At 35.9% G+C, this 23,595-nt stretch overlaps 1 protein-coding gene across 6 annotated transcripts in view; it reads left to right on the forward strand.

The window, feature by feature from the left end:
• The window catches only part of RAD18 (RAD18 E3 ubiquitin protein ligase), a 103,090-nt gene that overhangs the window by 10,745 nt on the left and 68,750 nt on the right, over window positions 1–23,595 (forward strand). For 5 of the 6 annotated variants that reach the window (XR_011964715.1, XM_072598589.1, XM_072598590.1 and 2 more), the window contains exons 3-5: window positions 12–82; window positions 7,610–7,959; window positions 9,792–9,891. Coding sequence is in view for 5 of the 6 variants with exons in the window: in XM_072598589.1 (XP_072454690.1) it covers window positions 12–82; window positions 7,610–7,959; window positions 9,792–9,891 (521 nt within the window). In the remaining variant the exon portion in view is untranslated. Of the gene's footprint in view, window positions 1–11; window positions 83–7,020; window positions 7,129–7,609; window positions 7,960–9,791; window positions 9,892–23,595 lie in introns of all 6 variants that reach the window. The other variant, XM_072598594.1, reaches the window with a different exon arrangement.

Here is a 23,595-nt window from a genome sequence, read left to right on the forward strand (position 1 = left end):
TTCTTTTCTAGACAGTCACAGAGCCTGATCTGAAAAATAACCGGATATTAGATGAACTGGTAAAAAGTTTTAGTTCAGCACGGTATGATCTAATTTTATGTTTAATTCCCATCTTCCTTTTCTTGCTCATTATAATAATTTAAGTTGGAATATATCCTCCATATACACACTTTTTTGTTTAGGATACCTGGGATTGCATGTATATTTATATATTTCAGAAACTTTTCTGTTTTGAAAAATCATTCTCATTAAAGTACTAATACTGAAAACATAACACACACTGCTTTTTATTGCAATTGATGACTATCTTGATGATTTTTATTGCCTTGCTACTTGCAAGATCCTTTGGAATATGTTGATGGAATAAGCGCATAAGTACTTTATTCACTACTTGTATAGATTTTTGCATAATTTTTTTTCCATTGAAAGTTCTTATTTAACCTCTCCTAAAAGTGGCCAGTTACTCATTTTTTCTCATATGACAGTCATTTGGTAATATCACATGGTATTTATTCTTGGTATAGTATTCCCTTCAGATATTTAATGTTTTATAGTAGATGATCCAGAGTTTGTATGATTCTGGCACAATGAATAGATGATCTCTGGGCCTAGACTCAGGAAGACTTGAGTTCAAATATAGCCTTAGATAATAACTAGCTTTGTGACCCTGGGCAAGTCACTTAACCTATGTTTGCTTCAACTGTAAAATAGGGATAATATTTAATAAGCAGAGATAATATTAATAATAATGAGCACCTATTTCACAGGGCTGTTGTGAGGATTCAATGAGATAACATTTGTAAGTACTTAGCATAATGCCTTGCACATGGTAGTTGCTTAAATGTTTCTTTTCTTCTGATAATTCCTCCATCGTCACTATAGAAGCAGAAGAAATTGTCTCAGGATTGAGGACCGTTTTGTATTTTTCATTTTTATGAATCATCATAGCCAAAGAATTTGTCATTGAGTGGCTAGGTTCCTTATTTGGCCATATACCTCTCCATTGTCAGTCAGGCTGGCCCTCAGAGTACTCAATTTGTTGCTGAGATCACTTAGAGCCTTTTCTAGCTAGTCCTAGAGGGGAAGGGTCATGGCATTGAGAGAGATTGGGATTCTTTTTGGAGGTGGGATTTTAGCTCAAACTTGAAGGAAGCCTGGAAAGCCAGGAGGCAGAGATGTGGAGGAAGAGAATTCCAGGCTTGGAGGACAGCTAGAGACAGGTTCAGTCATAGAGTGTTTTGTGTGAGGAATATTGAGAGACCATTTTTGAAAAAATATAATTTATTTATTTTTAGCATTTTATTTTTCAGCATTCACTTCCATAAGATTTTTCTCCCCTTCTTTCCTTCCCCCTCCCCACGATGGTATGCAATCTGATATAGGCTCTACTTATACTTCATATATATATATATACCTCAATCCACATTCAGACTCCAAGTTCTTTCTCTGGATGTGGATAGCATTTTCCGTTGTGAGTCTTTTGGAGTTGTCTTAGATCCTTGCACTGCTGAGAAGAGCTGAGTCTCTCAAGTCAGTCATCACACAATGGGGCTGTTACCGTGTACAATGTTCTGGTTCCATTCATTTCACTCAGCATCAGTTCATATAAATCTTTCCAGATTTTTCTGAAGTCCACCTGCTCATCATTTCTTATAGCACAGTAATATTCTAATACATTCATATGCCACAGCTTGTTCAGCCATTCCCCAAATGATGGACATCTCAATTTCCAATTCTTTGCTGCCACAAAGAGCTATTATAAATATTTTTGTATATATGGGTCCTTTTCCTGTTTTTATGATTTCTTTGGAATACAGACCTAGAAGTGGTATTGTTGCATCAAAGGGTATGCACAATTTTATAGCCCTTTGGGCATACTTCTGAATTGCTTTCCAGAATGGTTGGATCAGTTCACAACTCCACCAACGATACATTAGTGTTGCAATTTTCCTACATCTTCTCCAGCATTCATCATTTTCCTTTTTTGTCACATTAGCCAATCTCATAGGTGTGATGTAGTACCTCAGAGTCATTTTGATTTGCATTTCTCTAATCAATAGTGATTTAGAGCATTTTTTGTGTAACTATAGTTTTAGTTTCTAAATTCAACTCAATTCTATATATTTTAGAAATGAAGCATTCATCAGAGACATTGGCTGGAAAAATTGTTTGGTAGCTTTCTGCTTCCCTTCTGATCTTGGTTGCATTGACTTTGTACAAAAACTTTTCAAATTAATGTAATCAAAATTATCTATTTTGCATTTCATAATGTTCTTTATCTCTTGTTTGGTCATAAATTCTTCCCTTATCCATAGATCTGACAGGTAAACTATTCCTTGCTCTCTTAGTTTGCTTACAGTATCAGTCTTTATATCTAAATCATGTACCCATTTTGACTTTATCTTGGTATAGAGTGTAAGATATTGGTTTGTGCCTAGTTTTTGCCATTCATTCTATTTCCCCCTCTCTTCATACTTTTCTCTTTCCTCTCCTTTTTCTTCTTCACCAGAGTTTTGCTTTTGACCACTGCTTCCCTCAGTCTGCCCTCCCTTCTGTTAGCCCCATCCCTTTTCTTCCCCTTTTCCCTTACTGCTTCTTCCTTCCTATCTACCCCCTCCCTTTTCTTTCCCCTTTTCCTTCCTACTTCCTATAGGGTAAATTAAATTTCTATCCCTAACTGGTTATGTTATTCCCTCTTTGAGTCAAATCTGATGAGAGTAAGGTTCAAACAATGCACTCCCTTCTTTCCTTCTACTGTAATGGGTTTTTGTGCCTTTTCATGTGATGTAATTTACCCTTGTCTGCTTCTTCCTTCCCTCTTCTCCCAATACCATCCCTTTTTTTTACCACTTAATTAGGTCTTTTATCATGACTTCAAAGTCAACTTATACCCACACCCTCTGTCTAAGTATATCCCTTTTAAATGTCCTAATAATAATAATACATTTCTCAAGAGTTACAAGTGTCATCTTCCCTTGTAGGGATGTAAAGTTTGCTATTATTAATAACATGTTGTTGTTTATTTTCTTTCCTGTTTATCTCTTTATGCCTCTCAAGTCTTATATTTGAAGATTAAATTTTTTGTTGTGCTCTGATCTTTTAATCAGGAAAGACTGGAAGTCCCCTATTTTGTTGAATGTCCATCTCCTCCCCTGAAATATTATGCTCAATTTAAGTTGATTCTTGGATGTAATCCAAGCTCCTTTGCCTTATGGAATATCATATTCCCAATCTTTTAATGTAGATCTTTTAATGTAGAAGTTGCAAGGTTCTGCTTAATCCTGGGTTTGGTTCCGTGATATTTAAATTGTTTCTTTCTGGCTGCTTGCAGTATTTTCTCTTTGACCTGGTAATTTTAGAATTTTGTTACAATATTCCTTGGTGTTTTCAATTTGGGATATCTTTCAGGAGGTGATTGGTGGATTCTCTCAATGACTATTTTACCCTTAGAACCTCAGGGCAATTTTCCTTGATGATTTCCTGAAAGATGTTCTCTAGGCTCCTTTTTTCATTATGGTTTTCAGGTAAACCAATAATTTCAAAATTGTCTCTCCTGGATCTGTATTGCAGGTTACTTGTTTTACCAATGAGATATTTTATATTTTCTTCTATTTTTTTGTTTCTGTTTGATTGATTCTTGATATCTTGATATCTCATAGAGTCATTAGCTTCCTCTTCCATAATTCTAATTTTTAACAAATTGTTTTCTTCTGTTAGATTATGTACTTCCTTTTCCATTTGACTCATTTTACTTTTTAAGTTCTTCTTTTCAATGAATTTTTGTGCCTCCTTTTCTATTTGGCCAATTCCAGTTTTAAAGGAGTTGTTTTCTTCATTGTACTTTTTTTCTATTTGGCCAATTGTATTTTTTAAGGACTTGTTTTCTATAGTCAATTTTTGTTCTTCCTTTTCCAAGCTATTGACTCTCTCTTGCATACCTCTCATTTCTTTTCCCAAATTTTCTCCTACCTCTCTTATTTCACTTTTAAAAACCTTCTCGAGCTCTCCCAAGAAAGCTTTTTGGGTTTAAGACCAGTTCATATTTCCCTTTGAAGTTTTGGATGTGGGTATATTGACAGTGTTGTCTTCTTCTGAATTTTTGCCTTGATCTTCCTTGTCCCCATAATATGACTCTACAGTCATTTTCAGTTTTTCTTTTTTGCTTATGGTGTTTGCCTATTTCCTGATTTTTAAAGTTGAGTTCTCCTACTGGAGCACAGGGCAGGGAAACTGACTGGTAAACTATTCCTTGCTCTCCTAGTTTGCTTATAGTATCACTCTTTATATCTAAGCTTGTTGTGCTGGGACTCTGGGACCTAGTCACTGGCTTTGTGTGCTGGGGCCTCATGTATTGACAGCTGGAGGCTGTAGAAGTCTGGCAGCTTACCTGGTGCTGAGGTAGGGTCAATAATACTGGAGCTCTTGGGGTGGGAGTGATAGATCTGGCCTCTGGAGGATGCCTGCTCACCTGGGCTTTGCACTCAAATGTTTGGCTGCTGACAAATGTCTGCCAGGCTACAGCTGTGCTTCCTGGAGTTGTGTGGAAGCACCAGGAGAATTGACTGTGCACATGGTACACAGGAGAATGCCATTGCACATGGTGGTTTTCCAAGCTGGTATCTACTGGTTCCCCTGTCTGTGCTGAGACATTTGCGGGGGGTGGAGGGGACGGGACCTGGCATTGGTGCTTTGCCTGCAGTATCACCCTGGGGCTCAGGATCTGTCCATGGTTTGCTGAGGTGGAGTTTGCTGCTGACTTGCTGGCTTCTATTCTATAGTGCTCTCCCTTTCCCAGAGCAAGAGGGACCTTTCCTGTTAAACCCCCAAGCTTTCTGGGCCACAAGACTGCTACATCCCACCTTTCTGCTGGCTTGGCTGTTCCATCGTTTTTCCTGGGGCTATATTTTCTGGGCTTTTAGAGGTCAATAAGGGAGGGTGAGAGTGCCTTTTTATTCCTCCATCTTGGCTCCCAGAAGCCTCAGAGGCCATTTTCATTGTATTGGAGAATATGTAGGGGTGAGTAAGGCATAAGAAGACTGGAAAGCTAGAAAAGTGCAAGGTAGGCTTTGAAGCCAAACAGAGGATTTGATATTTGATCTTGGAGGAAATAGGGAGTCACTGGAGTTTATTGAATGGGGAAATGTCATGGTCAGACCTATGCTTTAGGAAGATTACTTTGATAGTTGAATGTCAGATGGATTGGAGTAGGGAGACCTACCAGCAGGCCATTGCAGTAGTCTAGACATGAGGTGATGAGGTCTTACACCAAGATAATGGCAGTGTCAGAAGAGAAAAGGGGGTGATGAGAAATGCTGTCAAAGTAGAAATGACAGGACATGATGACTGATTGGATATGACAGGTAAGAGAGTTAGAAGTTGAGGATGATACCTAGTTTGGGAGCCTGGGTGACTGGAAGGATGGTAGTGTCCTTGACAGTAATAGGAAAGTTAGGAAAGGGAGGATTTTGGGGGAATGATAATGAGCTCAATTTTGGACATGTTGAGTTTAAGATGTCTATAGGACATCCACTTTGAGATGTCCAGAAGGTAGTTGGAAATGTGAGTCTGGAGATAGCAGAGGGGTTAGGACTAGAGAAGTAGATCTGAGAATCATCAGTATAGAAGTAATGGTTGAATCCACAGGAGATGATGAGAGCACCATGTGAAATAGTGCATAGGGAGAAGAGAAAATGGACCAGGATAGAGCCTTGGGGACCTCCGTGTTTGTAGCTGTGACTGGATGAAGATCCAGCAAAGCAGACTGAGAAGGAGCAGTCAGACAGGTAGAGGAGAGAGCAGTGACATGGACGTGGGGCAGGGAGGAGGGATGGAGAATGAATTTGAAACTAAGGGTTCAGTATTACTGGGATGGGGAGAGTATGACCTGTGGGAGTTTTTAGTCATTGAGGAATAAGTTCAGGGACATTATCACCATTCCTGGGGGTTTGGTTTTCAGGGGGGAGTCTTTTCAAGACCTTTGGTGAGGGTCTACAGTGGAAAATGCTGAAGGAGTAGTGTTTTTTCTCCTTGCCTGGGCATGATGGAATGGCATTTCTTAGTTTACTCCTATCATCTCTCTCTGCACCTCTTCACATCCTTGTTGAGGGCAGAGGCTTTTTTTTTTTATCCTTTCTTTGTATCCCCACCACTTAGCACAGTGCCTGGCACATAGTAGATGCTTGATAAATGCTTGTCTACTTGACTTTATTAAAGTTCCTTTCAGCTCAGAGTCTATGATCATAAGCTACTACCACACTAGTGGTATCTAATAAGAGCTAGCATTTATATAGACCTAAGTTTTTCAGAGTGTTTTATAAACATTATCCTAATTTATCCTTACAAGAACTCTTGGAGGGAAGTACTGTTATTTCATTTTCCAGATGAGGCAATTGAGATAGATTGAGGTTAAATGACTTGCCCAGGGTCACACAGCTAGTAAGTATCTGAGGCTGGATTTGACAACAGGCCCAACACTCTATCCATTGTACCATCTTTCTGCCTAATGAGAGACAAGAAAGACAAGGACAACTGAAAACCACAAATCAATCAACCAGTAAACATTTATTAAGGACTTTCTATCTGTCAGGAGCTGTTCTAAGCAAAGGGGATATGAAGAAAAATGTGAAATAATTCCTGCCAAAAAGGTCCTTAAATTCTAATGGGGGAGAGAGAATATGCCTACATAGGTACATATGAAATACCTACAAAATAGATGTAAATATTACAAATATTACCCAGAAATTTAAAATCTCTTCCTTGAAAACATAAATCTATCATTTATCCTTGTATCTTCCATAGTGGCCAATATAAGGCCTTAGTAGATAAGTAATAGATATGTTGTTTGTTAAATTTGTTAAATTTTGTTAACATTTGTTAACAATTAAATTAAATTTTGTTTGTTAAATTTGTTTTGTTAAATTAAACAATTGTTAAGTTAAACAATCTTTTACCTCCATTACTAACTAGTAGCAAATAGCTGGCTTGAACTATCTCCTTTTATTTCCCTTACTCACTTCAAAGTGAAGAGCTATGATACAGCACAGAAACAAGCATCCCAAAAAATGGTTTTTAATCTACTGATAAAAATCTTACTAATTAGCAGCAAAATGGCCAAAAGATAGGCAGCAGGTAAGCTCTTGGATTATTAATGGTTGAGTGTAGTCTTGTTGGAAATTGTGATACACAGTTTCTTGAACTGTTTTTCATTCGATGGTTGTCTTCCTTTGTTTGGTACTAGAGAAAACCATTGCTATAAATAGTTTGATGTTTATGGGACCCATTGGGGTACATGCTTAACAGCAAGAGCTTTGGGTCATAGATATTTTATTCACTTTCTTGGAATAATTGCAAATTGCTTTCCAGAATGATTAGAATACTTCATAGCTTTACCAACAGTGCATGACTGTGCCTGTTTTTCTATAACTGTTCTGACATTAGCTCTTCTTTTTTTTATCACAGACAATATATTTTTGTTTTGTTGTCATTATAAAACTTAAGATTTTAAAACAGAAGATAGTGGGTAGTGAAGGGAAGGGCAGATAAATAATCTAGACCACTTAATATAGTCATTGTTTCATGTCCTAATCAGCTTTGTTTCTTATCCTCCAAGGAATCATCTGTTCCAGTTCACCCTAGATTCACCACCAATATCTCCTTTGTCTTCCTGTACAAAGAATATTTCTGGCAAAATCCAAGTTCCTAAAGTACACATGCGTGCTTCCTTAAGACAAGAAAGCAGAATGATGGATTCTTACTTGGTAAAAGAAATTCATTCTTCTATAAAAACACCAGAAAAGCCAAAGAGAGTCAAAGAAGGAAAAATCAATCCTATAGGAAAAAAGCACTGCAGTTCTGCAGAATTAAAGGGGGCATCAGGTGAAGAAAGGGAGGCTCAAAGGTCCATCTCTGTTAATGGCCCTGAGAAACCCTCTACATCAGCTTTTAAGGAAGTTCCTAAAGGTAGGAGACTGTTTTCTTGTATTTCTCCTTTATAAAAAAAAAGTCACTAAGCCCAAGCGGCGCAAGTTCTTGCTCTAGACTTAGGTCTGAGCAATGTACCTGTGTTCTTGCTCCAATTAGAATTCCAGTAGACTCTGCTGAACTTAGCCACTATCAGCCAGCTGGAAAGTTCTATAGCTTTGGAGTGACAGAACTGCTGGCTTTCTTTTGGTCTGCCCCAGAGTTCTTACCCTGGTTATTCCACTGCAGGCTTCAGACTGGGCTTGAGGCTATAACTGAGACTCTCGTCTGCCGTTGGCCACATTGCTGCTAGCTTCTGAATGTGCTCTTTGCTTATAGTTCATAGCCTAGGTTTTGTGGCTTCTTTGTTTTAAAAATTACTTAATTAATATTTTATTTTTTCCCCAATTACATGTCAAAACAATTTTTAACATTCTTTTCTAAAATTTTGAGTTTAAAAATGTGAATTCCAAATTCTCTCCCCCCTCCCCTATGAGAAGGCGAGCAATTTAATATAGGTTATACATGTGTGATCATACAAAACGTTTCCATGTTAGTCATGTTGTGAAAGAAAACAGACAGAAAAAACAAGAAAAATAAAGTAAAAAAATCATGCTTCAATCTGCATTGAGATTCCATCAGTTCTGTCTCTGGAGATGGATAGCATTTTTTATCATAAGTCCTTTGGAATTGTCTTGGATCATTGTATTATTGAGAATAGTTAAGTCATTCACAGATGATCATTGTTCAGTATTGCTGTTACTATGAACAGTTATCTCCTGGTTCTGCTCGTTTCACTTTTTATCAGTTCATAAGTCTTTCCAGGTTTTTCTGAGAGCATCCTGCTAATCATTTCTCACATCTGTCATAGCACAATAGTAATTATACGACAGCCATACACCACAACTTGTTCGACTGTTTCCCAATTGATTGGCATCTCCTCATTTCAAATTGTTTGTGCCCTCTTTGGAAGGCTACCCTTCGGTTTGATCTGCCCTGGATATTTGATTCAGAACAGAGTAGTTAGTGATAAATCTACCACTTGGCGCTTGTTTTTGTACCCTGCACGAAGTCAAGCTCTTCTCTGCTGAATGGAATACCTCTTCTTACCCTGGTACCCAGCCTCTCCAGCACTAGAATGCTTAGTGTTGCCAGTCCCCAGACCTGTCTGTCAATCTCCTTTTTCTGACCTGGGCTGGAAAAATGACTGATTTTTTTTTTCTTGGATTTCCTTATCAGTATTTGGTCTGGTGTGTTTTTTCTATTTGTATAGAAGAGTTATGGAGTGGAGTTTGGTTGCGCTTCTCCTTGATGCTCTGCCATCTTAGCTCCACCTGAAATTGCCTATAGTCTGACATATGCTTATAATTATGGATTAGGGATGGAAGAACTGGATAATAGGATTTGATAATAGTGTTGTCTAGTCTAACAGATTTCTGAGAGTTAGTTTGTTATGTAATTTACTTCCAGCATATGTGAATTTTTAGTGACGTCTTCACAAAATAGTTGTACATACCTTAGATAAAGGAGGTCTCCCCAAAGGATTTAACTAATAGGTGAAAGCCCCCAGCTAATTCTCAGTCTTTTACTTCATGCTTGGTATTCTTAACTTATGATCCTCCAAATTTCCTGACATCTTTTCTCATTTTGTTTTCCTTACATTCCACAGACTTTCTACTTTGTTTTTCGAAGAGTATTTAATGAAGAGTATGCTTTATAAATACTACTATTATTGTTATTGTTATGACTTTTTACTTATTTTTTTCTGCATCGAAAATTGGCAAATTGATTTTTTCCTTCTCTACAAATAACATGTATATTTTTAAATGCAGTGGAATGTCCTGTTTGCAGTGTGAGCATCCCTGAGGCCTACATAAATAAGCATTTAGATAACTGCTTGTCACGGGAGGACAAAAAGGAAAGCCTTAGGAGGTGAGTAATTTATAATTTATGGATAGTTTAAACTTTCTGGCTCTCTTGTTTTACATATTGATTGTTTGAATTCAGCTTTCCTATTGCCCTGTCAATAATGTCTCCTTTTTCTTTATTTCTCATTTTTTCTTAACTCTAAATCTACTATTAGAACAGTTAACAGGATTTGGCCTAACTAGAAAATCTATTGTTTTGGAAGTAGATTATTTCTTCCTAAATTTTTTCTTCATTTCTTTCAAAATTGCTGTTAAGTTCCAACTCTCCTAGATGTCTCCTATTAGCAGTATTGTTTCTCTTGTCTGCCGAGAGCTTCAATATTTTTTAATGTGCTGATTTTTAGAAAGACGTTTAAATCTTTTTGTCTTGTAAGGCATTAGGTGAACGGATGTGTTAGACAACATTTTTAATTTTAAAGAATTATTTGTTTTTCATTTCTACTTCTTAACCAAATATTAAAGAAATGCAAGCATGCTTGCTTAGTTTCAGCTGATATGCCAACTTACTAAATATTCACCATCTCTGTGCTCACTGGATCTACTTTTGTGTTAGTTAGATTTGTCCTCACTGAGGATATTCCAGATTAAGCATGGTATTCCTCAGTAGTCATTTGACTACTGTTGATGTAACAGTTGATAAATGAAATGTTATAGTTAGCATCATTTTCTTTCTTTCTTTTTTTTTAAACCAACTTGCTACCTAAATCTTTAATATTTTGGTCAAATTTTTTGGGTACTCAGGCCTTTAGGTGCTATCAGTAGTAAGGATTTTTATAGATAAACAGTTTTGGGAAGATCAAATGAGGTAATGTGTGTAAAACATTTTGTAAACTTAAATAAAACCTTATAAAAATGCCAATTATTTTTTATTCTGTAGGAAACATAGGCCTGTTTTAAAAAATGAACCTTAAGTATATCACATATTAAATCCAAAAGTTAAGCCATGTACTTATCCTTTGATTTGTTATATGACTATTTTGAAGATGTAATTTTAGTCTCAAATGTGGTTTTTCTTTAATGGTTTGTTAGACTATTTCAATTGGTTGGTTTAATAGTCTGTTTAATTTTCTCTGTTTCATCTAAGTAACAACCAAGTATAGTGGATAAAGAGTCAACTATATATGTTTTGTCTGTGCGTAGATATTTACTTTTGGTTACCTACATTAGAATGTTAGCTCCTTGAGGACAGAGAAAACATGTTTGTCTTTCTTTGTATCCCTAGTACTTAGCACAGTACCTGACACATAAGTCCTTAATAAATGCTTGTTGATTGAGTGACTAACTTGGGAGACAGGAAGATCTTGGTTTGAGTCTCACTTCTGACATAAATTGGTTTTGTGACCCTGGTTTCATTGACTTAACCACTCAGTGCCTCCGGTAATTCTGTAAGATAGGGCTTCTTAAACTTTTTTTGTGTCACGAACCCCAGTGGCAGTATGGTGAAACCTATGGGATCCTTCTCAGAATAGTTTTTTAAAATAAATTTTTATTGAGATATTTTGTCTTATGTCATCAGAATTTCTCCCAGAATCCCTGCCCTCCCTGAGAGTCATCTAATATAATAAATAATTTTCTTTAGAGAAAAAAAGGAAGGGAAAAAGAATCAGCAAAAGTGATAAATACATAGAAGAAAACCTGAAAACCATGCCCATGGACCTTCCATCTCTGCAAAAGAGTGTGGTGGCAGTGTCTTCTTGTTTATTTTTAGAGCTGTGCTTGTTCTTTGTAATTTTGCAACATTCATTTTTGATTGTTTGATGGTTCTTTCCATTTACATTGTTTTCATTGTGCATGTTATTTTCTTGGTTCCACCTACTTCACTCTGCATCAGATCATGTAAATCTTTTCACCTTCTCTGTATTCATCATATCTGTAATTTCTTATAGCATCCAATCACTAAGTGTTTATTAAGAGTCTCCTATGTTCTAGGCACAGTAATAGTCCACTGCATTCATGTATCACAATTTACTTAGCCATTCCCGAACTGATGTGTATCTACTTTGTTTCTCATTCTTTGCAACTCAAAAAATGTTATTATAAATATTATGAAATATGTGAGAACTTTCTTCTTATCAATGACCTCCTTGGAGGCTAAAATAGAATCTCTGGATCAAAGGTCAGTCAGTAAGCATTTATTAACCTTCTGTTATATGCCAGGCACTGTGCTAAGGGCTGGACATACAAAGCAAGGTGGAACTCTCAATCTAATGTAGAAGGACAAACAGTATCTCCTGGGTAATTGGGATTAGTCTCAGAGGGAAGGCTCTGTCATTAAGAAAGACTATGAAAGATTTCTTGCAAAAAGTGAGAACTTTAGCTAGGACTTGAAGGAAGCCAGATAAGCTAGTTCTAATTCTGAGCTTTTTAGGCGTGAAGGACAGCCAGTGAAAATGCTTGGAGTTAGTAGATAGAGTGTTGTTTGTTAGGAATAGCAAGAAGGCTAGTGTCACCAAATAGCATAGTATGTGGATGAGAGTAAGGTATAAGATGACTGGAAAGGTAGGAAGAAGTCAGGTTATGAAAGGCCAAGCAGAAGATTTTGTTTTTAATTGTGAAGATAATTGGGAATCACTAGAATTTATTGAATGGAGTGGGAGATGATATCATCAGACCTTAGTTTTAGGATGATGAATCTGACAGTTGAGTTGGAGATGGATTACAGTAGGGAGAAACGTGGCAGGGAGAGCAATCAGTAGACTAGAGGTGATGAGGGAGTGGTGCTGTCAGAGGAGAGAATGGGAATATCTGTACAGGTAGAAATGACATGACTTGACAATTGATTGGATATGGGAGGTGAGAGAGTGAATAGTTGAGGATGATACTTATGTTTTGTAAGTCTGGATGATTGGGAGGATGGCAGTACCCTCAACAGTAAGTTAGGAGGGGATGAGCACTTAGGGGGAAAAGATATTGCGTTCACTTCTGGAGATATTGACTTTAAGATGTTTATTGGACATCCAGTTCAAGCTACGAGGCAGTTGGAAATGCTAAACTGGAAGTTGGAAAAAAGATTAATAATGCTAGACAAGTATATCTTAGAATCATCTGCAAAGATAATGGAAATCATGGGAATTGCTAAGATCAGCAAGTAAAATAATATAGAGGGAAGAGAAAGAGAGGGGTGCCTTGGATAGAGTCTTGGGAGACAACCAAGTGGGTGTGATCTAGAAGACCCAGCAAAGGAGATTGAGGAGCAGTCAGATAGGTAAGAGGAGAATCAGGATACTGATCTAAAGCATCAAGAGATAGAATAAGGGTTCAGAAGAAGCATGTTTTTCTCCATCTTTCTCTGACTCCTCTAGATACACATAAATACTCCAAGACTGAAATGAAAAAAACCAGGTAGCCAAGAATGGAGTGGGTAAAAGAGTCTTGGTCTAGGCAAACATTTTGTTGTTTTTAATCTCAAGTAGATTTTGCGATGGTATGTAAGATGCGTAAAAGTATCATGGATCAGAAATTCTTATGCTGAGAAAGTCCTGTAACTTCAGTTTTCCATCTTCCCTTTAAGTATGTTTGGAATATAATCTGTTCTTCTCCCAACTTAGGATAACTTTATGCTAAAATTGATCAGAATTTCTGAGTAGATCTGACACAACATTAAGGAACTGCTTTGTAACTGGGACTTCTTTTTGGAAGGACTTGGAATAGAGAATCTTTTCAGAACACATTAATAAGTACTGAGCTATGCTATTTTCTGGTATTTCTTGCAATGTAGGTTGCATATTTCCTCTGAATTGTGGGAAAAAATCAATATCATGCTTTTGGGAAGTATTAGGGTTTGTATTTTGAAATTTTTTAAAGAACTTGCCGAACTCATTTTCTTTTAAGAACCACAGAATACTACACATTTCCATTAGGATTTTACAGTCATAAACTAAGTTTTTCAGAAAAGAACTTGATAATTTGTCCATAACTTGTATTTTTCTAGGTTCCTGAGAAGTTATTTAGCCTGTTACATGGTATTACTTTATGGTCCAGAATTTTGTAAGCCCTGTAAGGTCCAAGAGACGGTTATATTTAAAAATAAACAAATAAATACTCTCCTAAACCTAGAAATACATTATCTTAGAAGTACGGTGCAAATGTTCCTATGTTTCAGAGGTTATCTTTGACTTTAGGCTTTACTGCTTTACCATTAAATAAAATAATTTAGGCAGTTGGTGGTAGTGTAATACAATAGAGACTTTTTTGGTAGGTTAGTTACTAGTTTTTAACTAATGAACACATAATGAATGATTGTTGATGTACAAAAAATTACATTGATAATTGAAACCTTTTTGGTAGCCTTGATAATTTTTAACTAATGAACACATAGTGATTGTTAATGTGTGAAAGCACATTGTAAAACGAAGTTTTCCCAGGTATACTAGTTTGAAAAATAAGATATTTATATAGTTCTATATACATATATATGTATATATGTAAATGCTTTGTTTTTGTACATCATCTTATTTGGTCCACATAATATTCTTTGGCCCCTTTTAATTTATACCTGAACCTTTAATACACTTTTTTGGGAGTAGGGGGTTTCAACTCTAATAGTTATGTTTAGCAAGCATTATTAATCACATAATTACTCACTGATTTGTTAAAGGCATTTATGATACTGTGACTAAGTTGTTTAAAATTCCTTTCAAAAGTTGTTTCTAATAAAGATTTGATTGTTATGTCATCTGTATGTTCCATTTTTTTCTCTTAAGAGTTTTTCTCATTAAGAAGCTTGGGGCTTTATCCTTTAGGATAATTTTTTTAAAAGTTGGGAAATCTTTCTAAATGGTTTTAGTATAGTTTGGAATTGGTGGGTATTAGTAGATTGAGTATGTATTTTTTATTTTGAGTAATAGGGTAAAAGGTAGTACTGGAGTAAAAGTATCAGGATAAAAGTTTATGGAAGTGAATCATTTGGGCCCTAAGAGACTCCACACACAAGGAAGTGACAATAGAACTTAGAGCTTGGATTAAGTAAAAATGATGAAATGTTTGATATTATCTGTTGAGGATGTGCATAGCTTAGAATCACAGAAGAACTGGCTATATCATTTATGAATTTGGTGACTTTGTGGGAGTCACTTAATTTCTCAAGCCTTGATTTCCCTTATAAATGGGAATTTCTACTTAAATCCTCTCGTGTTATACTATGCTTGATGATGATCCTGGCTTCTAGAAAACTCTACCAGTAGATTACAAGCTTTTAGGAATTCATTCTTTTGTTGATTTTTCTAGTGAATTCTCTTACATCTGTTGACAACTTGTAGTACTAAGAGTTGAAAGTGGAGAAAACAGAATTTTGACTTTTGAAAAAAAAAAGCCTGATATCCCCTTTAATAATAATAACCAGTATTTATATAGAACTTTAAGGTTTGAAGAGTGGTTTACAAATATTAACTCATTTTATCCTCACAACAGCCCTGGGAGATAGATGCTCTTAAGATCTCTGTTTTGCAGATGAAGAAATTGAACAAATTAGATGTCAATGACTTGCCAAGGGTAACACACTTCACAGTTGTTGGAGGCCAGATTTGAATCGAGGTCTTTCTGACTCCAGGCCCAACGCTGCCTTTAATATTTGGTGTTGTTGTTGTTTGCTTTCTTCTCTGCAATTATTAGTGATTAATCTTAGGTGTATTATGGCATCTATGGTTCTACCCTCATGATGATCTCATTTTCTTGATCATCTGACTACTCTCTCGTCCTAATGAGATCAGGACCTTTAAACTTGTGGCCATTTGTGCCATCTGGGCGTTTTGTTCTTGCTGCTTCTCAGTCGGCCCCTTCTGGAGACTGAGAGCTGGCAAAGAAGTGCAGCTTCCCTAGATCTGTCTTTTTGCTATTGAAGAATCAGAAATTGGGCCACTGGTCTTGAGCTCTTGATCAGTTAGTGTCTGTTGTATGCTTACTTTTAAACATATTCTTCTTTGCCGTTGTTATACTTATTCTGATGTCAAAAACATTTTTGTACAGTTCTTACTGTCTTTAGTTAATGGACTTCAAGATTAAACTGGGCAAATTCAATTACCTTATAATTCTTTTACTCCTTTTTTTTCCTACTTCCTGACTGACTAACTCAAACTAATTTTGTTACAAGTCACAAAATTGCATTTATCTAGGTATTGATTTGGCATCTTACTTTCTTTTTAAAATAGTCTTGTTCATTTCTAGCTCTTAATCTTCTCTGCTCTGAATCTTGTTTAATGTTCTAATTGGGTTATTCTAGTTTTTCTTTTTTTTACTTGCTGGATCTGTCTCTTGCAAATTGTTATTGTTGTTGCTTGTTTGTTTTAGTTGTGTCTGACTCTTCATGATCCTATTAGGGGTTTTCTTGGCAAAGATGCTGGAGTGGTTTGGCATTTTTTTCTCCAGCTCATTTTACAGATGAGTGAAGGGAGGTAAACAGGCTTAAGTGACTTGCCCAGGGTCACACAGCTTGTAAGTGTCTGAGGCCAGATTTGGACTCAGGGAGATGAGTTTTCCTGACTTTGGCCCCTGGCACTCTATCCACTGTGCCACCTGACTCCAAATTATTTTTAGGTATTATGCTTTTTTTTCATATTTAACCCCATGATCTGTAATGTTCAGACTATACTAATTTCCTTTTTGCTTCCATGTGGTTTACTTATTATTATTTTTTTTTTTGCAGTGTTTCTTGAATTCATCTTATAATTTCGTTATTGGGTCATTAGAGGTGAAACTTCCAGATTAATAGGCACAGTTTCTCTTTTTTCCCACATAAGCTATTTTCCAGTTTGGTTTCTTACTTAAAAACCCATGACTACATGGTCTGTTCTAATATTTTCTTTCTATCTGTGTAGTTCCTTTTAGGTGAATTTGCTTCTAACTTACTAGATAATTAAGTACTACAAAAATCATTTAAATTAGTTCACTGTAATCAAGGAAATCAAACTCATATTTGACTTCTTTTTTCCTTGAGGAACCGCCTCTTCTAAAGGCTTTTAAAAAATTTAATTTTTTTAATTAAACATTTATTTTCTCCTTCTTCTTTATCCCACTCCTCCAACTGAGAAAAAAAAGAAAAACAAAACTTTTCTAACAAACATGCATAGACAAGCAAAATGACTTTCCAAATGGACTATGTTAAAATAGTGTCTCATATTGCATCTTTATCATTGGTCCCTTTAGAATCATGATTAGTTGTTGTCTTTATCAGAGTCTTTTGAATTCTAAGTCTTTTACAGTTTTTCATTTACAATGCTATTGTAATAGTCTAAATTATTCTTTTGCCCTACTCTCTTTACTCTTTATCAGTTCGTACATGTTTTCCTTGTTTCTTCAGAACTGTCTCATTTCTCTTTTTTTGTCCCATTTCTCTTTTTTTAATGGAACAATAAATAGTATGCCATTATATTCATATACCATATTTTGTTTAACTGTTCTTCAATTGATTGGCATTCCCTTAGTTTCCATTTCTTTGTCCCCATAAAAGCAGCTTTTCTAAATGTTTGTGCATATGGGTCCTTTGACCTCTTTGAAGTAATTACCTAGTAGTGATAGTATGGTGAGTCAGAGTGTATGTGCTGTTTAATAGCTTTTTAGGCATAGTTCCAAATTGCTTTCTAAAATGATTGGACCAATTCATAGCTCCACTAAGAGTTCACTAGTGTGACTATTTCCCCATAACCTCTCCAACAACTACCATTTTCCATTTTGGGAAGGAGCAATATGATGGGGGTGAGGTGGAGTGTCAGCATTATTTTAATTTACCTTTCTGTGATTATTAGTAATTTGCAATATTTTTTCATATGATTATCGATGGTTTGTATTTCTTCCTTTCAAAAATGTCTATAATCCTTTGCCTTTTTTTTTGTTGAGGAGCATAATAAATATAAATTTGAATAATTTCCTAATATGTCTTGGATGTAAGACCTTTGTCAGAAAAACTTGTTTCAGAGTTTTTCCCTGGTTACCTGTTTCCCTTCTAACTTTAACTACATTAATTTTATTCCAATTTTTTAAAAATTGCCATTAAAGTTGTCTTTCCTCCCTCCCCCCCATAGGAGGATCACTCATTTGGCCAATATCTCTTCCTCTATCCGTAGACTGAAAAGATAATTTCATCCTTGCTCCTCTAATTTCTTTATGATATCATGTTTTTTGTCTATGTCATATTCATTTGGTGCTTGTATTGCTATATGGTGTGAAATGTTGGTCTGTACCTAATTTCTGCCCAACTTGTGAGACCTTGCTTTGCCTATGAAGTCTGAGCTTTATTTGTTACTGTTTTGCTCCTATTGCTGGCATCTGAGCTTCCTTCTTTATTCAGGGACTCCTTACCTGGAACACCACTGCCAGTATGGATTGGGGTACCCTGGAATGAGTCATAGACCTCCTTTTGCCCTGGGGTGCAGCATCTCCATGGGCATTGAGGTACTTTGAACTCAGCATGCTCCTGGCCCAACCCTGGGGTCTCTAGTGTCCACAGACTTCCCTGTCAGAGTTGGAGAAAGTATTCACTGACTTTTTCCAGAATTTCCCATCAGGATTTGGTCTGGTGATTTTTTTAAGTCTGTGAGGAAAAGCTTACAGCATTGCTTTTCTTTGCTCTATCATCTTTCCTCTGCCTCCTTTCATTTTTGTTTTGAAAGAAAACTTCTTTGTTGGCAACCACTGACCCATCTAACCTAATATTTTGAGATAATATTCAAATCAAATGATTCTTCTTTTGAAATTGTTTAGCTGATCATGTGTAGGATGCCCATTCAGTTGTCTAAGAATTTGCAAGTTTCATTCCTTTAGTGGATGAAATATAAAATGCTAGTCTTTCTTGAGACAGTCGTTTTTTTTTAATCTCAGAGATTCTGTATCCCATTCCAGCACCTCTTTCAGCCTTTTTCTATTGTACATTCAGTTCTGACTTCAACTGAATAGTAGAAATCCAGTCTCAAAGTCTCAAACCCATAGGAACCTGACTTGATTCTCCCCCACCTGGGGAATCTAGACTTAGATATGAATTACCAAAGAAACTGGGTTCTAGACTTCCCTGTCTTTCGCCATCCTTGTCTAAACCTCACCCTCATAACAGGAAACCACTGTATTACTGTTCCACTGTATTCCTTTCTGTCCTCTTTGCCTAGAAACTTTTATACCCACTACCATTCTGTATCTAAACAGAGTTAGTCCACATCCATTAAACAACCCATCAACAAACAAGGTGGGGATGAAACTAAATTTGCCACTTGTAGGCCAATTGGGAAACCCTGGGAAGATAACTACAAGGTTCATGAGATTCTCAGATGAACTGAGAATATTTAAATTCCTTCTCACCAGGGAATGTCTCCATCAAGTGTTAAAGAACTGAATAAGAAGAAAGTTCCTGTCACTAAGTCATGAGGTTAATTAGGCTAATCTCCCTTGCTTTTAGGAACATCTTTCAGTCCTTTCCCTAACAGGATCACAAACAGTCTGGGGGGCAGATGTTGGGGCAGATGTTATCCTAGTGGGGTTTAGCCCTTAATGTGTGCTATGTATAAGGCAACTGTGGACTTGAACCTAGAAAGGTGTGTAGGCATATTAATATGTCTGGCAGACTTGGCCTTTTTTATTAAACCATCAGACTCTGAGCCTAAATGAGGTATTTCCTTATTTCTAGTCAGTGGGCCATGAAATTTTTAGAAGATAAGCATTCCGGGGTCATTCTAGCTTCTGTTAGACATTGGAATTCAAGTCTTGTATTCTTTTTGTATTTCTTCTGTATTCCTTTTTGTACCCTAAATCTGTCAGAGATAATTTATTAAGATACAAACATTCATGCTTAGATACCAGACCAGCAGTCTCCCATATTAATTGTAATTTCCTTTTAATCCTACTAGCATCTTTTGGTAGAAGTCTAGCACAGTGCCTGGCATATAATAGGCATTATATAAATTCTTATTCACTTTGCCTTCCCCTAGTCATGAAACAAGATGCAATTCCAGAGCAAGATAAAACAAAAGTGATTTTAGGTTTGGGTTGTTTGTGGTCTTTTTTTTTTTTTTTTAATATATATTGAGTAGTACTATAGTAATGTTAATGCTGGTACACTTCTAAAGAAATTATCTTCCTGAAATAATTATTCCTTTCAGCCTGATTAAAGTCCAGTAAATGCATACTCCTTTTAATTTTAAGAATTAAAATATGCTTTCACTCTTAAGTCTGGTTACCATAAGCACGACTAAGTCTCACTAAGTCTGTTAGTTTCTGATAATCAGTATCCCTTCCTGACTTTGAATGAGTTTTCTATTTAAATTAAAAACAAAGACAACTAATTAGATGTTTGTTTTCAAGTAAAAATGAGGACCGTTTAGGGTAAAATATTGTCTCCTTGGCATTGATTAAGTCTTTATAGTTAAGAAAAATTGATAAATTGCTTTTTTATTCAGATGAGATCAAGGATTTGCAATACTGACAAAATATTTTTCTTGATATTTCATAAAAACAAAGAGGCCTTCATTCTGTATGCTTTTATATCCTTAATAACTTACTCTTGCTCAACCTATACATACAACCATTTTCCAATATCTTGTCAGTTCTATCTCTACAACATCCTCTGCGTGTGTGTATGTATGTATATGTGTGTATGTATATGTGCATATGTATGTATGTGTGTCTGTATATATGTGTATATATGTGTTTGTATATATGCATATATACATATATGTATGTGTGTGTGTATATATCTGTCTATATCTATATCTATATATATATATACATACATATCTATATCTATCTATCTATATATATATATATATATATATAGTGTACTTATGTAGTCCTATCCATTTATGCAGCCTCACAGTAATTCTACCTCTTGCTGGGGCAATCATAATAGTCTCCAATTTGATCTCCCTCTCTTCAGCCTCCCCACTCCAATACATCTTCCACCTGCCTGCCAAAATGATTTTAAAGTGAAAATCTGCTTGTATCACCCACCCCGCAACACATACAGAATAAACCCTAGTGACCTCCTAGGATCCCTAGGATAAACTCCTCTCTTTGCAATTCAAATATTTTCATAACCTGCCTCCTTCCTGCCTCTCCAGTGTTCTTCTTACACATGACTTCTTTCCATGTACTCTTCAGTCCACTGTTCACACACAGGATGCTCATCCTCCTATCTCATTGTGCACTGACTACCCCCCTGCTTGAAATGCCTGTCTCACCTTCTCCATGAAGCCTCTTTTGATGCACTCCTTTCCAAAACCACATTGTATTCCTATTATATATGTTACATACAAGCCAAGGACTGTTTCCCTTTGTCTTTGTCTTTCCAGGGAATAGCTTATTACTTGGCTCATAACCGATGCTTATATTGATTGATTGATTGATGCTGGTCATCTGGAAAATGTGCTCAAGAGAGCAACCAAAATAGTTAAAGGGCCTCAAGTTCATGTCATGTGAGAATCCAGCAAAGGATACAGAAATGTTTGAAAAGAGAAGATGTAAAGGGTTATGATAATGTCTTCTGGGCCAGATAAGGTGAAAACGCACCAATCAGAGCGCAGGGTGGCAGAGACAGGGTGAAAACTCTGATATTTCAACACTTTTCATCATCTGGCTCCATTCCCATTAGACATTAATAATTTTCCCTAGCTGCTAATGCTTCTCTTCCTCTGTATATGTATGTGGGTGCGCGTCCTGTTTGCATATCAGCTCCTTGAGCATAATGACTTTTGTTTGTGTATTCTCTAACCTAACAGAGTGCCTAGACCTAGAAGAAGTGCTTATTGATTGATTGGTAGTCCTCAGACACCCACAATACAGTAGGCATTAGAGTTGAGTTTTGTGGAGGAAGTGAATTATTGATTCTAGGAAAACTGTGTAGGTGTTATGCCACCATAAATATTAATCATTTTCTTTGTAACCTAACAGCCTCTGTTGCAGTTAGACTTTTCTTATTGTCATTCCAATCTTACACATTTTGCCCTTTTTCACGAAGCTTTCACCAATTTGTCCAACTCACACTACTTTCTCTCTTCTCTGAAATTCTGTTGCTTTTATGTTATGTTTTCTGCAATTTAGCACTTATAGAAGGATGATTTAGTAACTAAAGTAAATTTTAATGTGTTTTAAACATGGTGTATTTCAGAAACGTGAACAGTAAAGTTGTTACCTTTATTGAAGACCTAAAAAAGTTTCATGTATTGTACCATGTAGAGTAAGAAGAATCTGTAGTACTGTGGAGATCATATGTAATATTTCTGAGAAATAAAAATTATCTAAGTTGCTGATTCTTCCTTATACTTATTATAATTAAAGTTTTATATGTCTAGGTCTTTTCTTTCCAACCAAGTTTTAAGGCTTAGATCTTTGAAGGTGGGGTTTGTATGTTAAATTTCTTTTATATTCCCAGTAGTACTTGGCAAATTCTTGAACTTAAAATAGGTAGTTGTTAACGATGTGTCTGTACAATTAATATAATGTAATAAATATAATATATAATAGGAGAGAACTAGTCCTAAACATCTAGATATGGAGACAAAGGCATTAAGTTAAATTCTTACTTAAATTACCTTGTATCCTTTCAAAAATAATCACCAGTGCTCTTATACCACCTTAACTCTCTAGATGTCCCATTGATATCAAACTCAACAAATCTAAAATTTTATTCAATAACTCTCCCATTTCAATTAGTTGCCCTTCTTTATTTATGTTAATGGGTCCACCGGCCTTCCAGTTACCTAGATTTGTAACTGTAACCATAGTAGACTCACTTCCCGCCTCAGCCCCTGTAACCAAGTCATATCAGTTACTAGGTGTTATGGATCCTGCTTCCATATTATCTTTCAAATCTGTGCTCTTCTCTCTAATCACACAGATGTTGCTGCATTTCAGGGTCTAATTAGTTGTTGCTGGATGATTGTGATAAACTGTGTTCCAACTTCTAATCTCTTTCTATTCCATCTTCTGCACCAATGTAGTCAAACCTAAATTGAAATGGATCCCTACAGGTCACATTTTGACTTAGAAAAACCACAAATTAACGTTATTTTTTATTTTGTTACATTTCCCAATTACATTTTAATCTGGTTCTTGCCCACACTGGAGTTTGATGCTTCTGCTCTATACATCCTAGGAATAGGATTGATCTCCATAACCTTCACTGGTTCCTTCTTGTATTTTATTCTTGAGGCAAATTCTTTAGACTGTTATCTTAAAGCCCCACCGCAATCGGGCACCAATCATTGATTTCTGAACTGTACTCCTCTATCCCTATCTTTTTTTTTTTCAGTATAAAGCAATCTTATTTACAGGAATACAAAATGTTTCTTCCGTGTGCATTTTGAACATGACATGTCTAATTTTTCTTTTTAAATTTGCATTTATTGGGAACTAGTATGTGTAAAAACTTAAGTATTAAATTAAGTATTAACCTGTTCTTCGTTGTAGTCGTTAAGAAGAGTAGATAATCTGAAAACTAAAGCAACAAAAATATGAAACAAATATACAAACAACTTAGCTTGATTCCTTCCTTTTGAATATATAGTGTGATTGTTGTCCTTTTGGTGAAACGGACAAGGGAAGCTCTTTATAGCAGTTGCTAATTAAATTATAATTTCATTTTTATTTTTAGCTAGAGGAGAGCAAGGCTTTTTTCCTTTTGAGCATGGGTCAGTAGAGAATGCTTTATCACTAAACATTCACTGTCATCAAAATGCTTTAGAAAATTAAGAACAGTACAGATGATTGTATCCTATTACATAGGTTATCATGA

Source organism: Notamacropus eugenii, chromosome 3, assembly GCF_028372415.1.
Source record: "Notamacropus eugenii isolate mMacEug1 chromosome 3, mMacEug1.pri_v2, whole genome shotgun sequence".
Taxonomy (NCBI): Eukaryota; Metazoa; Chordata; class Mammalia; order Diprotodontia; family Macropodidae; genus Notamacropus; species Notamacropus eugenii.